Source organism: Pinus tabuliformis, chromosome 5_2, assembly GCF_031772625.1.
Source record: "Pinus tabuliformis cultivar Carrire ecotype Pingquan chromosome 5_2, CPIR1, whole genome shotgun sequence".
NCBI lineage: Eukaryota > Viridiplantae > Streptophyta > Pinopsida > Pinales > Pinaceae > Pinus > Pinus tabuliformis.
The window spans coordinates 399,416,329-399,428,652 of record NC_142306.1 but is presented as its reverse complement, the minus strand read 5'-3'; the positions used below and the strand labels follow the sequence as shown (position 1 = coordinate 399,428,652).

General features: G+C 36.9%; 1 protein-coding gene across 4 annotated transcripts in view; it reads left to right on the top strand.

Moving 5' to 3' along the window:
- The first annotated feature begins 1,245 nt into the window (after positions 1–1,245).
- LOC149159181 (protein RETICULATA-RELATED 5, chloroplastic-like) overlaps positions 1,246–12,324 on the top strand; it is a 441,272-nt gene continuing 430,193 nt past the window's right edge. Inside the window, exon 1 of one of the 4 annotated variants that reach the window (XM_089436422.1) lies at positions 1,246–1,971. In XM_089436422.1, coding sequence (XP_089292548.1) covers positions 1,354–1,971 — 618 coding nt within the window. In that variant the 5' untranslated portion in view covers positions 1,246–1,353. The remainder of the gene's footprint in view (positions 1,972–12,324) is intronic. The other 3 variants (XM_089436420.1, XM_089436421.1, XM_089436419.1) reach the window with 3 other exon arrangements.

Here is a 12,324-nt window from a genome sequence, read left to right as displayed (position 1 = left end):
ATGTATTTCTATTGGAAAGGAGAAAACAATTGGAAAAAAAATGATGAATTAACTCTGTAATGCTTGATGTATTTGCTGCGAATCAAGTGTAGAATTATATAATACAAATAGTCTTTTTAGTTAATTTTTTTTTACAAAAATATCTGTTAAAAGATCTTAGCTCAAGTGGTTTGGTGAATAATTCATTTCCCCAGTTGCGTGGCTTCAAGTCTCTAGAGACATGTTGTAACTGACCAATTTGTGGCATTTATGAAATAATTGTACCTGGTGTAAATGACAACCAATCTTTCAAAGTCACTGATTCTCCATAACGATACAAAAATATCCAAATATAACGTGTAACATTTCCCATAACCAAACATTCAACCTAAATTTTCTCCTAACAAAAACAATACAATATTTTTATTTCAAGATTATCAAAAGTGTCTTCTAGAAATCTATATATTAAATTAAGCAACATAACCATGCCATTTTAGATAAACTAATCAAAATATTTCTATCATAAATTAGTCTAGCCATATAAGTTAAATCAGTGACTGATGAGATATGCTTAAGACATATATGCAAGTGAGAAAAACAACTATAGCAACAAGATTGATAAGAATTAAAATTTTAAGGTTAATAGTCAACATTGTAGCTAAAAAACCTTCTAAAATCTAAACACTCCTTTAAATTAAATTTCAAACTTACACATAAATATTTATAATAAAAAACCTCTAAAATCTAAAGTCCATTCTAACACTCAATTGTTTAAGTACAACTTTTCTTTTTTCAACTGTGGTTCACGGTTAGTGAATAGTCGCTACATCCACTTGTAATACTCTGGGCAAATCCACCCAACTGCCGAGTTATCTAATTGGACCTACCCCAAAAGCGTTAAGGAAATTTGACTTTATAACCTCCCAATTAACAAAGTACTTAACAATAAAAAAAATCAACCAATTAAATTATCCCTTAAAATTAAATTTATATACCACTTATCACTATAATTATGAAAAATATAAATTCATACACGAAATTCCTTCAATAAAGAAAGTCGAGCAACCACTTAATTCTATATTATTATCTTCCAAACTATTAAGCTTAAAAAGTCTCACTTTTCCACTTCATCCCTATCTATTATGTCACACATTTCCACATATTATTATCCCATTTCGAAGGTCAAAACCAAAACCGAAACCGAAACCGAAACCGAGCCAACGCAAGCCATTCTCTTCGCATCCAAACTTTTCCAAACCAAGGTGGAGCCTCGCGGGATTGGATGATTGCACCTTTTTAACAATCGGACATGCTTTTTGTTACACAAAAAGCTTACTCAATAGTTCCTCTATTACAGCCATCGTGCCATTCAACATGGCCAAAACTTCATTCACTTGGTCGCATGTTGCCCATCAACCTTACTCTTTCAGTGCAAAGCAATACGCTCCCGGTCGTCCTCCTTATCAATTGCAGTCCCACGAACCCAGAGTCCCAAAACACAATCCTCTGCGGCCCACTCCGTCCTTTGGAAAGAATTTCACCAATTCAGGCAGCCCACTGCCGCCCTCTCTGCCTAGATTTCATGACAATGAAACCCGACAGAAGAAAATTTATGCAGAAGAAATGGAGTATTTAAACGATGAGGATGGAAATTATTTTGCAGCAAGCAGCAGGAGAGAAGCAATCGTGAAGCCATTATTGGCATTGGTTATTACTTCGTTACCTTCCATTGCCACTGCCAGAGCAGAGAATGCTTCTGTGGGTTCTCCGAAAAAACCACCGCTATTGGAACCCAACAACATTAAGGAGCCTGGGAGCATTACCAACGGCAGCAACGACAACAACAAGGTGAATTCAAGGGTATATGATGCCACTGTTATAGGAGAGCCTGTGGCCCTTGGAAAAGAGAGAGGGCGGGTCTGGAATAAGCTTTTCGGAGCTCGTGTTGTTTATCTTGGGGAAGCAGAAAATGTACCTGATCCTGATGACAAGGTACATAATATTTGCCTTTGCTCAATTTTTCTTTTCCTTGTCATCCAAGGAAGGTCCTGAGCAACCCGGGAAAGTCTAGCGAAGGGTTGGTCCTGAACTGGGCACTCTGTACACCCTTTGTAGTCGTGTTTAAAACGAAATTAGTAAAAACCACTCAAAAGCTTAGGATAAGCACCTTAAGCTAGTGAAACTTACGGCCCAACAAAGAGTGCACTCCCTCTATTCACATGCTAAATCTAAGGTGTGCTATTCGACCAAAAAATAAAATTATGGTGACTTGTGCCCAGCCTCGTCCGTTTGAAATTCATGCCACACTGGTGTGGTAGACTAACATCAAGAATGGAACCTTGGTGGATATCGTAACACATCATAGACCTCATTACTGAATATCCCATTAGCAAAAACAATGAAATGTTTATAATTTTATAACCTTACCATACAAAATAGCACAGGTCCATCTTAACCCCAACTCTGTTATGCACCGAGAAATATCTCAGTGCTCAAGTGCCAATCTCATTGTTTTTGCACTCTCTTGGCATGGTTAAATAGTTGTTCTGGGGATGTTGGAGTGAGAACATTGAGATTGGCACCTCAAATTTGGATCTATGCTAGTTATAAACAATTCTATATGATTGTCACATCGACCATATTAACCTCGAGGGTATATATAAAACAAACTAAAAATTGAGATATATAAACAATGTGTTTGCCTGAGCATTACACACACTACACACAAACATGAAGTGTCAACAAATCTTTCCTGTTTGGGCTGTAGAATGTGTCTGCCCATGTAATTATCTTAAGAAGAACATCTGAACTTTTATTATTGTATTTAAAGGTTGGATTGGCTGACTGCCTCTAGGGAATGTCAATGCATTCATTCAATTGATGGTTATATCTTCTCTGGCATTAGTACTTGAGTAATCAAGATTTATTTTGTGGGATTTTTTTGGAAAAATATGTCCTATATTTACAATCAGAAACCAAAAATAGGAAGGGTTTTTACGATGATTATCATAACCTCTTTCGAAGAGCTATAATGGTAGAATTAAAAGCAGAGGACTTAGTGTGATCCAAAAATTGGGCACCTTTGATTACCAAAACTCCTTTTGCCAACAATTTATTCCTCATTCTTCGATACCGAATTGAAGGCAGACAAGCAGCTAGGTTCATGATCAAAAACAAATGTACACTGCAACTTTGATAAAACAAAAAGCACTGCTCTCCTCAAACAATGCCAAAGCCCATAAAGACAACATGAACAGGAGCACGATCATCACCAAACAATGTTGCTTTCGAAAGAACCATGCCTTTAATAAACTCCAAGTGATGATCCTTAGACCAACTGCAACAATGCTTGGCAAATCAGCAGCCCCAGGAAATATGCTTGATTGTCTTTGGACATTGACAAACAAGACAAAGGGCATTTGATAGACTAGTCTTGGCCAACCCGGCCTTCGATAGGAGCCCCTAATAACTGATAAGCCGAGCAAACATTCTTAGCATATAAGACAATTGTATAGTCTAGACTCTAAGCACTATGTAGGTGCCTCATCCAACATTCCTTCGGATCATTAAGTACCTAGTGAGTGTTAAGTGTCAAAGAGAGAGGACCTCTTGAATGAAGAACTGAATACAAATGGTGGAAATCATATTGTAGCGACAATTAACCAAAACTCTGTCCCTAATCTCTCAAGAAGGGCCTCAACATACCAATGTTCATCTTAAGTAACTTGGACTATGTAATGAGGGCATATAACTGTTGATGAGAGTAGCTTGGGCAGGTACTTCTGCACAGGTCTAGGTGTCTAGTGTTGGAAAATGTAACTAGTTTCTGTCTTCATAATTGTCAATGTACTCAAGTCATTATGTATATTTTATATTACAAGAAAAAGAAGAAAGAAAAATATTATTTTAAGCATGGGTTTCATGCTCCATTTTGATGGTCATCTAGGTCAAGCATATTCTTCATGCTTCTAGGGTTTGTCATGTCAAAAGAATATTTTTCTTGAGTCAAGAGAGTCCTTGTCAATTGAATAAGATCCTTTTGGGCAAGTTGTAACATCTACAAGAATTTATTTTTAGTCTAGAAAGACTAATATTCCTCTAAGCACAAGTCGGCCTAGAGAGGCTACTTCGACCTCATGAGAAGGCTATAAATAAGAGGAGATTTTGAAAAACACTTCTGTAATTCGCATTCAAGCAAGAAAGACAAGAAGAGAAGAACGAAGAGGCTAGAAGGAAGTAGAATGACCCCAACAAAAGAAAGAGGACGAATTTTTTACTTTTTTGCTCACACGTGCGAAATTTAGGGTTTTTGTTTTGCTGCAGGAGGCCGAAAGTTGCAAGCTGAAGTCTCTGAAGTCATTGCAGGTCTGAAATTTTAAAGGAAGGGCTGAAATCTATGATTTTGAATAAGGTTTGACTACTAATGACTTGAAGACCTTAACTCTCTTAAAGGAAGATCCCAAGGAAGGTTGTCATGTGCTAAAAGCTAGGGTTTTTGCTGGCCGAAGTTGCAAATCTGTAGTATGAAGCCAAAGTTCTGAAGCAGAGCAGATTGGAAGGAGGTTTACCTTTGTTGACTTGGTTAATCTTTGACTCGCTTGAAGAAGGTTGTCTTGAGGGGCTGACTTGGTGCTTGGAGGAGGTCTTGGTTTTGAGTTTGGGTCTTGGTTTTTTCATTTGAAGCAAATTCTATAAGAAGAGGAGATTCTTTTTGGGTTTTCCCCTTGGATGGGTTTTTCCTTGGTTTGGAGCCTATATCTTGTGTCCATTGTCTTTATTGTTTTTGCTCTTGATAATTGTTTGATGAAAGGACCTAATAAAGGAATACAAGAAGATAAATAATGTTCACAAGCAATTATTAAGGTTAAGGAGAAATTGAATTGATAACTGCCCTATTCCATTCTCCAACATGGTATCAAAGCTAAGGTGGACAAAGAGAAGGCAACTGGAAAGTCATCTTATTGACATAAGAAGGAAGTGCTTATCAAGGGGATTCATTTGCAAAAGGACTCAAGGAAAGAAGAAGAAGACCTATTGACCTAGAAGGAAGGTTACTACATCAAAGATTTCATCATCTTAAGAAGAATCAAGCTCTCATTGAAGGAAGGAAGGATCAATATTTGTTGAATGTTCTCTAGTGCATTCCATCACCTTGAAGAAGAGGTAGCATCAAAGAATCTCGGGATCATCATCCACTCTTTGAAGCTATTCAAAATCATCATTGTTGAAGGCATCCTAGAAGTCATCATTGAAGTCTCTTTGAAGATCTCGAAAACATCAAAATAGTTGAAAACATTGTCAAGAAGGAGAACTCTTGGTTGACAAGTAAGTGTCATATTATTTTCTATGTCTCAATCTAGGGATCATACGGCTACATTTTGCAAGGAAAGCAACAAGCTCGTTGGATCAACAAACTTCCTTGCATGGAAGAAGAGGATTGACTTGGCACTCACAAAAAATGAAGTCATGGAATATGTCCTTGGTGAAGTAGCTGTACTAGACAAAGAAAAGACTCAAGAGTTAGCAAAATACAAGAAGGGAGAAGTAAGGGCACAAAGAATCATTGTTGAATATCATCTTGTTCCCTTTGTTGCCGATTTAAAGACATCCAAGGCTATGTAAAGTTGGTAAAGTTGTACTCTATAAGTACATAAGGTCAAAATATTTCCTTGAGGAATAAATTATATAAAATAAGGAAAGTCAAATGATGAAGACATGGCCACTTATTTCATGAAGATCTCACAAATAAGGGATCAATTGCAAGGGATTGGGGAAACTGTTATACAACCAGCTCACAAAATAGAAGAATAGATAGATCAACGACTTCAAAATTAGCCTCTTCAATGGGGAAACCTCTTTTACATTACACAAATGAACAATACTTGGATGATACAAATGACAAAATCTCCTTTCTATATATAGGAGTCTAAGGGGTCACAATATAATCAGAGCCGACATAATCATAATAATGTAAGGGCACAACAATAACAATAGTGGGCTCCTATGGGCCACAATAATAACAATATGGTGACAACATGGGCACAACAATAACAATGGGAGAATACACTAGTATTATAGGGACCCAACATGCCCCTCTCCTTTAAAGAAGTGTTGTCCTCAACGCTTGAGTAGTTATGGATGCTTTTGTATAAAACTCTCATCCTCCGATGTGGAATCTTTGGCAGGTAAGTTCTTCCACTTGATGAGATACTCTGAAATTGATGATTTCGTAGCTATCGAGTTCTTGTTTCTGTGACTGCTTTAGGTTCCAATATGATTTTTCCTTCCTCGTCAAGTTCTGACAATATTGTTTGAACTGAGAGCTTGTCACCTATAACCTTCTTTAATCATGAAACATGGAAAACTGGGTGCACTCGGGAAGATGCAGGAAGCTCCAATTGGTATGCCATAGTACCAATCTTTTGCAACACCTTATACGGACCATAATACTGCGGTGATAATTTATTATCCTTCTTAGCTTGCTTTAGGGACATTTGTTTATATGGTTGTAGTCGTAGAAATACCCAATCGCCTACATCAAAATTTCTTTCGTTGCAATGTTGATTTGCCTGTTGTTTCATTCTATTCTGTGCCAAAGTGAGGTTATCTATTAAGAGTTGGATAACTTTTTGTTGATGCTCGATGTGATATTCCACTGCTTGAACCTTAGAATTTTCTCTTAAAGATGATGTGATGGACTGTGGATGATATCCATAAAGTGCCATAAATGGGGTCATTTTTGCTACAGTATGGAAGGAAGTGTTATACCACCATTCAACTAGAGGCAACCACTTGACCCATTGTGTCCGTTTATCAGATACAAAGCAACGAAGATATCCTTCTAAACATTTGTTCACTATCTTAGTTTTCCCATCAGATTGAGGATGATAAGATGAGCTATGAGCTAACTGAGGACCCAGACAAGAAAATAATTCCGTCCAAAAATTTCCAATGAGAAGGGGATCTTTGTCGCTTACAATAATCTTTGGGTTTCCATGTAGCTTTTGAATTGTTTCCATAAATGCAGTAGCAAATGTACTGGCTTTAAATGGATGAGATAATGCACAAAAGTGTGCATAGTTGGTAAGTCTATCAACTACCACCATGATGACACAATGGGTCAATGAGGGAATACAGTAGTATTATAGGGACCTAACAAAAACTGTTTCCTACTTTGAAATGACCATTTGTGTATTAAATGCTTTGCTGCCTAATTAGAGCAGTTTTGCAATTAGTATCTACACTAAGAAGGATACTGCATCGCTTGATGAGTTATGGGCTCAATGTATCTTGGAAGAATCCAAGATCAAGGCAAAGGATGACAGTGAATCAAATGAAAAGTCTCACAGGTCCAAGAAGTTGAAGAAAGGCAAGTTTGGAAAGTAAAAAATAAAGACAAATATGTCCAAGATTCAATGCTTTGGATGCAATGAGTATGGACACTTTAAGAGGGATTGTCTAAACAAGAAGATAACAAAAGAAAGGAAAGAAGTGAAGCCCATATAGCTGAAGAAAAGGGAGAACCTGAGAAGAAGCTGAAAGGAGAAGATCCCAAGGATCTTTACTATTGAAGGAAGCTCCATCTATACCAGGTTCTTTATGCAATTTGTCTTTCTTTTATTAAGTAGAAAGTAGAGTAGCATGCATTGTTGCATTCTCTAGAAGAAGTCTTGATTTTTGTAAAAGCATGGCATCATAGATAGAAGCATATGATAGTAGAGAAATTAGAATCTACTTGATTAATTGCTTTGGGAAAGATCATCTAGTTTAAAAAGAATGAGAATGTTGGAACCATATTTCATATTATTGTTCATCCAAGCAATTTCTAACATCATGTTAGAAGTAGTCATTTTGCAAAGAGGGACAATCAAGATCCTATAAGAACCATCATTTTGGAAGGTCCTTGGAAAGAGCATTACGACATGACTTGTATATATTCCATATAGTATGGAAACAATACTTCTGAAGGATGAAGGAATGCAGATGGTCAAATTGTAGTGTGAAGGGCCTAATGAAAGTCTTTCTGGGAAAACAAGGGTTCTTTATTTTTTGCATAAGAGGAAAGTACTAAATGGAGAATGAGCTTTGCGACTCCTTGCTCTTGGCGGCTAGGGTTTCCCTAGCCACGACATCATCTAGCTCAGATTTGATATGAAAATAACTGTAGTGCTCCGATCTTGGACTCCGTTTTGTGATTTGGCCGTTGAAGATTAGTTTTGGTTGAAAGAGACGTTGGCAGCTGTAGCTGTGGCTCCCGTAAGGTTCAAGCTTGCATTTGACGTACATTCAGCAGTAGGCTTCTCAGATCTGATCATGTAGATCAATTTTCCTTTGCTCTTTATGGAGGAGGTGGTTGCATTTAGAGCCCTTCTACAGGCACATAAACCACAGGGGCCTTCTTCTCCCCCCCAAAAATTTGTGAAGAAATTAGCTAAGATTTCAGATGTGGAACTCTCTCCGTCAGATCCATGCAAGAGAGCCTTAGCCCTCTCAAAAAAAGCATTGGTTGGCAAGTTTATGGGCTTATGGCCGAATCCAAAAGTTGTTGAATCCTGGATCATGGAACAATGGACCCCCAAGCTTCAAGGTTAGGTAACTTTCTTTGCAGTAGGCAGGGGTTTCTATGTTTTTCTATTTGTGAATAAACTAGAAAGAGATATGATTTTCAAATCAAGGCTGTATTTTATGGGGACTAGAGGCCTCTTTATCTCCCCATGGACTCTAGATTTCAATCCAAATTATGAAATTACTTCTGTGCTGGTGTGGATTTGTTAACTCACTTAAAGGAAGATCCCAAGGAAGGTTGTCACGTGCTAAAATCTAGGGTTTCTGCTATTTGAAGTTGCAGATCTGCAGTAGGAAGCCAAGGTTTTGAAGTAGGGAAAATTGGAAGGAGGTTGGCTTTTGTTGATTCGATTAATCTTTGACTCGCTTGAAGAAGGTTGTCTTGAGGGGTTGACTTGGTGCTTGGAGGAGGTCTTGGTCTTGAGGTTTGGGTCATGGTTTTCTCATTTGAAGTAGATTCTATAAGAAGAGAAGAGATTCTTTTCAGGTTTTCCCCTTGGAGGGGTTTTGCCTTGGCTTGGAGCCTATATCTTTTGTCCATTGTCTTTATTGTTTTTTCTCTTGATATTTGTTTGATGAAAGGATCTAATAAAGAAACACAATAAGATAAATAAAGTTCACAAGCAATTATTAAGGTTAAGGAGAAATTGAATTAATAGCTGCCCTATTGCATTCTTCGACATCTAGATGTGTGGACGTTTCCTAATTGACCTTTAACCTCAACAGTTACTTTAATATTTAAAGTAATTGACTTTATAAGATAAAATGAGTTAATTTAATGAAAGACAAAAGCTATTTGCCTTGGTGAATTAGATGAATATCCATTGTTGATCGCAAGTGATATTGAGATCTAATCTCAATCGTCAATCACTTCGAGGATTGGGGTTTTGGGTTTAGTTAGTAACTCAAACTTATAAAAGGAAGGCTAGGCTAAGGGATGTGAAATTTCCACAAATGCAGTAACCGAAAAGTTATTTTTCTAACTCATGCAGTTTAGTTTTCTTTTTTAAATTAATTTATGACAAATGATGATAAATTCACTACTGCAATTCTTCACAAAATTAAATATTGGAACTGAGAAAATAATGCACACACATAAAATTGGACACTAATATTTTGGACAATCGTCCTTGCAAAAACCCCAATGTGGGGAAAACCAATGCAACAGATGAGGGTTTTATTATTAATTCTTCAACAATTTAAGAGTACAATGACCTGCTTGCTTGATATTGGCAAATATTAATCTACACTGGCAAAATAGTCTAGAGACAAAAATTCTCCTCTACAAATCTTTCTGGTCTCCTCTAGCAAACTTGCACTCCTTTGTGGCACTTTCACTGCTGCCCAAAAATGAGCACTGCCTACTTTTGAAAATTCGCACAGCCTCCAGGATTCACTTCCTGCACGTAAAACCGCCTCCCTCTGCCTCCTGAAGCTACTCACACCTCCTCCGACATTTCTTACAACAACTGGAATTGGAAACACTGCTTCAGTTACACACACTAGGTAAATTGGCTATCTTGCATTGCTATTTTTGCCTCCTCCTGTAGATAACATTGACCTCCTTTTCTGTCACTGAGGCACTGGAAAAAATGTGGAAATCCTCTCCGGAATTCTCCTCCCAAATCTTTGCTGAAACCCGCTGCTGGTGTCTCCATTTGCTTCAACTACGCCCTTACTGAATCACTACAACTGGGTAAGTCAAATTGCTTGAATGTATCTCTCCAACCCCATCAAATTGCTCTTTATAATTTCTTGTTGAGCAACCAACGATCATGATTTAATCACAATCAATGGCTAAGATCATCCTGACTCCATCAACTCATTTTTACGGAATTCTCTAGAGTAAAATCATTTTCCTCAATTATTCTGATTTAATTAACTAGTTTTCCTACATTAGACTTGGGAAATATTTAATTATTGGCTAATTAATTTAGTTGAGGTGTTTCTAAGGTGTTTCTTACCAACCTTTTCTAGGTTTTGGAGATCTTGTGTTCCTTAGCCTCATAGACACCATAGAGACTAGAACACTTGTCCGCTGCTGCCAAAAACTAACAAGGGAGAAGACACACTTTAAGCACAAGACATAGTGAGATAGTGATGACTCTGTGATTGGGTGGAGATGGACTTTCATCTAGGTGTGCAGAGTTCAAGGAAGAGTGCAAGGGGCAGCAAGGCAAAAGGATCTAGACCAGCCAAGCAAGATCTGTAGAGGGTTAATTAGATCATTTCCAGGTTTTTGTTATATTTGTGTTTTTCTTTAGAGGGACATTATCCCAGGAGGAGAGCCATTTTATGTTGTAGTTTATTGTTAATGAAACAACAAATTTTGAAAGGAATAAATGATGTGTGCATGTGTTTGGGGTTGGTGTTTTAATTTGCGTCCACTGTTATCTATTTTCTACGTGTTAAAATTTCAACCGTGCTTTTTTATTCAATAAATTTGTGTAATAATCTGCTAGGAAATAATTAGGCAAGGTGGTAGGGTAAGAAAAATAACAACAATTCTCTAATTGAGATATGGTTGGAAGAAAGTACCTTGTGTTCCTAAGCAAGGGGTTGCCACTCCTTCCAAGCCCATGAGGTCGAAAGGGTTGAACCGCCTTTGATACCAAATTGTAATGACTGTAAATAAATTAAACAGTTGCAGCGATTGTAAAGACTGAGAATAATTTTAAAGAGTTATTGTAAAGATTGTGAATGATTTTTTTTGAAATCAATATGAACTTGTTCTAAAATTACACAAAATTTACTCTGAATAGCATATGAAATTCACCTGCTCTGAAATTTAACAATAAATTTCATATATCAAATTGAATGATTTGATGAGAAGTACCTACCTGATTTCCTGTGAATGAAGAGACTTCAGATTTGCTTTAGCTTTCGCTCCCGTTACCAAAAGACCGAAACCACTCAGCGAAATTGAGCAGAACCTCGCTTACTCAGTCCAGTAAGCTTCTCAGCTGAAGCAGACTGTTCCCCCATGCCCAGAAACCTCAGAACAAACAAGGCTCAATCGTTCCTCATGAACTCTGTCTAACAATTTTCCTCCTCTTTCTCCTTTTTTGGTTTTTCCCGGTTTCTCCCCCTCTAAAAATTCTTTCTACCTTTATATGTAGCCTTCCTTGGCAGTGACTACTCTCTCCACCAACGATCCCACCGCTTCCAATCGTATTGATACCTTTTCCCTCTATGTACATGAGTCATATTCCTTTAAAGGTGTATTTATCTTATATTTAAGATTTTTTTTGTCTGTTTAATTTAAATGCCTTAGGTTTATATTAAATACTTTATTTTGATTAATTTATCATCTTAATAATTTTATTAATATTTAATAATCTAGGATATATAATTATATAACCATATGTAAAAATTAACTTAATTTTTACATCTATTCCTTTATAACCCTTTTAACTTTATACTTTTTTAAATTTATATCATTGGTATTTGCTCAATTACGATGCATTAAGCAATATGCGTGTTGATGGGTGAAGGTAACTTCTATTTGAAGGTGTGTCATGATATTCAACATTTATAGTTAATTTTAGAATATAAATACTAGTGCAGTGCATGCGATACATGCATATGTAGCTAGCATATGCATGCATCGTATGCATGCTAATATTCTTGCGCTCGCTATATTAAAGATGGGTCATTACAACAATGTTTGGGAGATGCACTTGATGGAGGAGGAGTCATGACACGTAATAAATACTGCACCACTAGCAGAAACACCAAAAACATTGATCAAATGTTGGTTTCTAATATTTTGTCCACCCA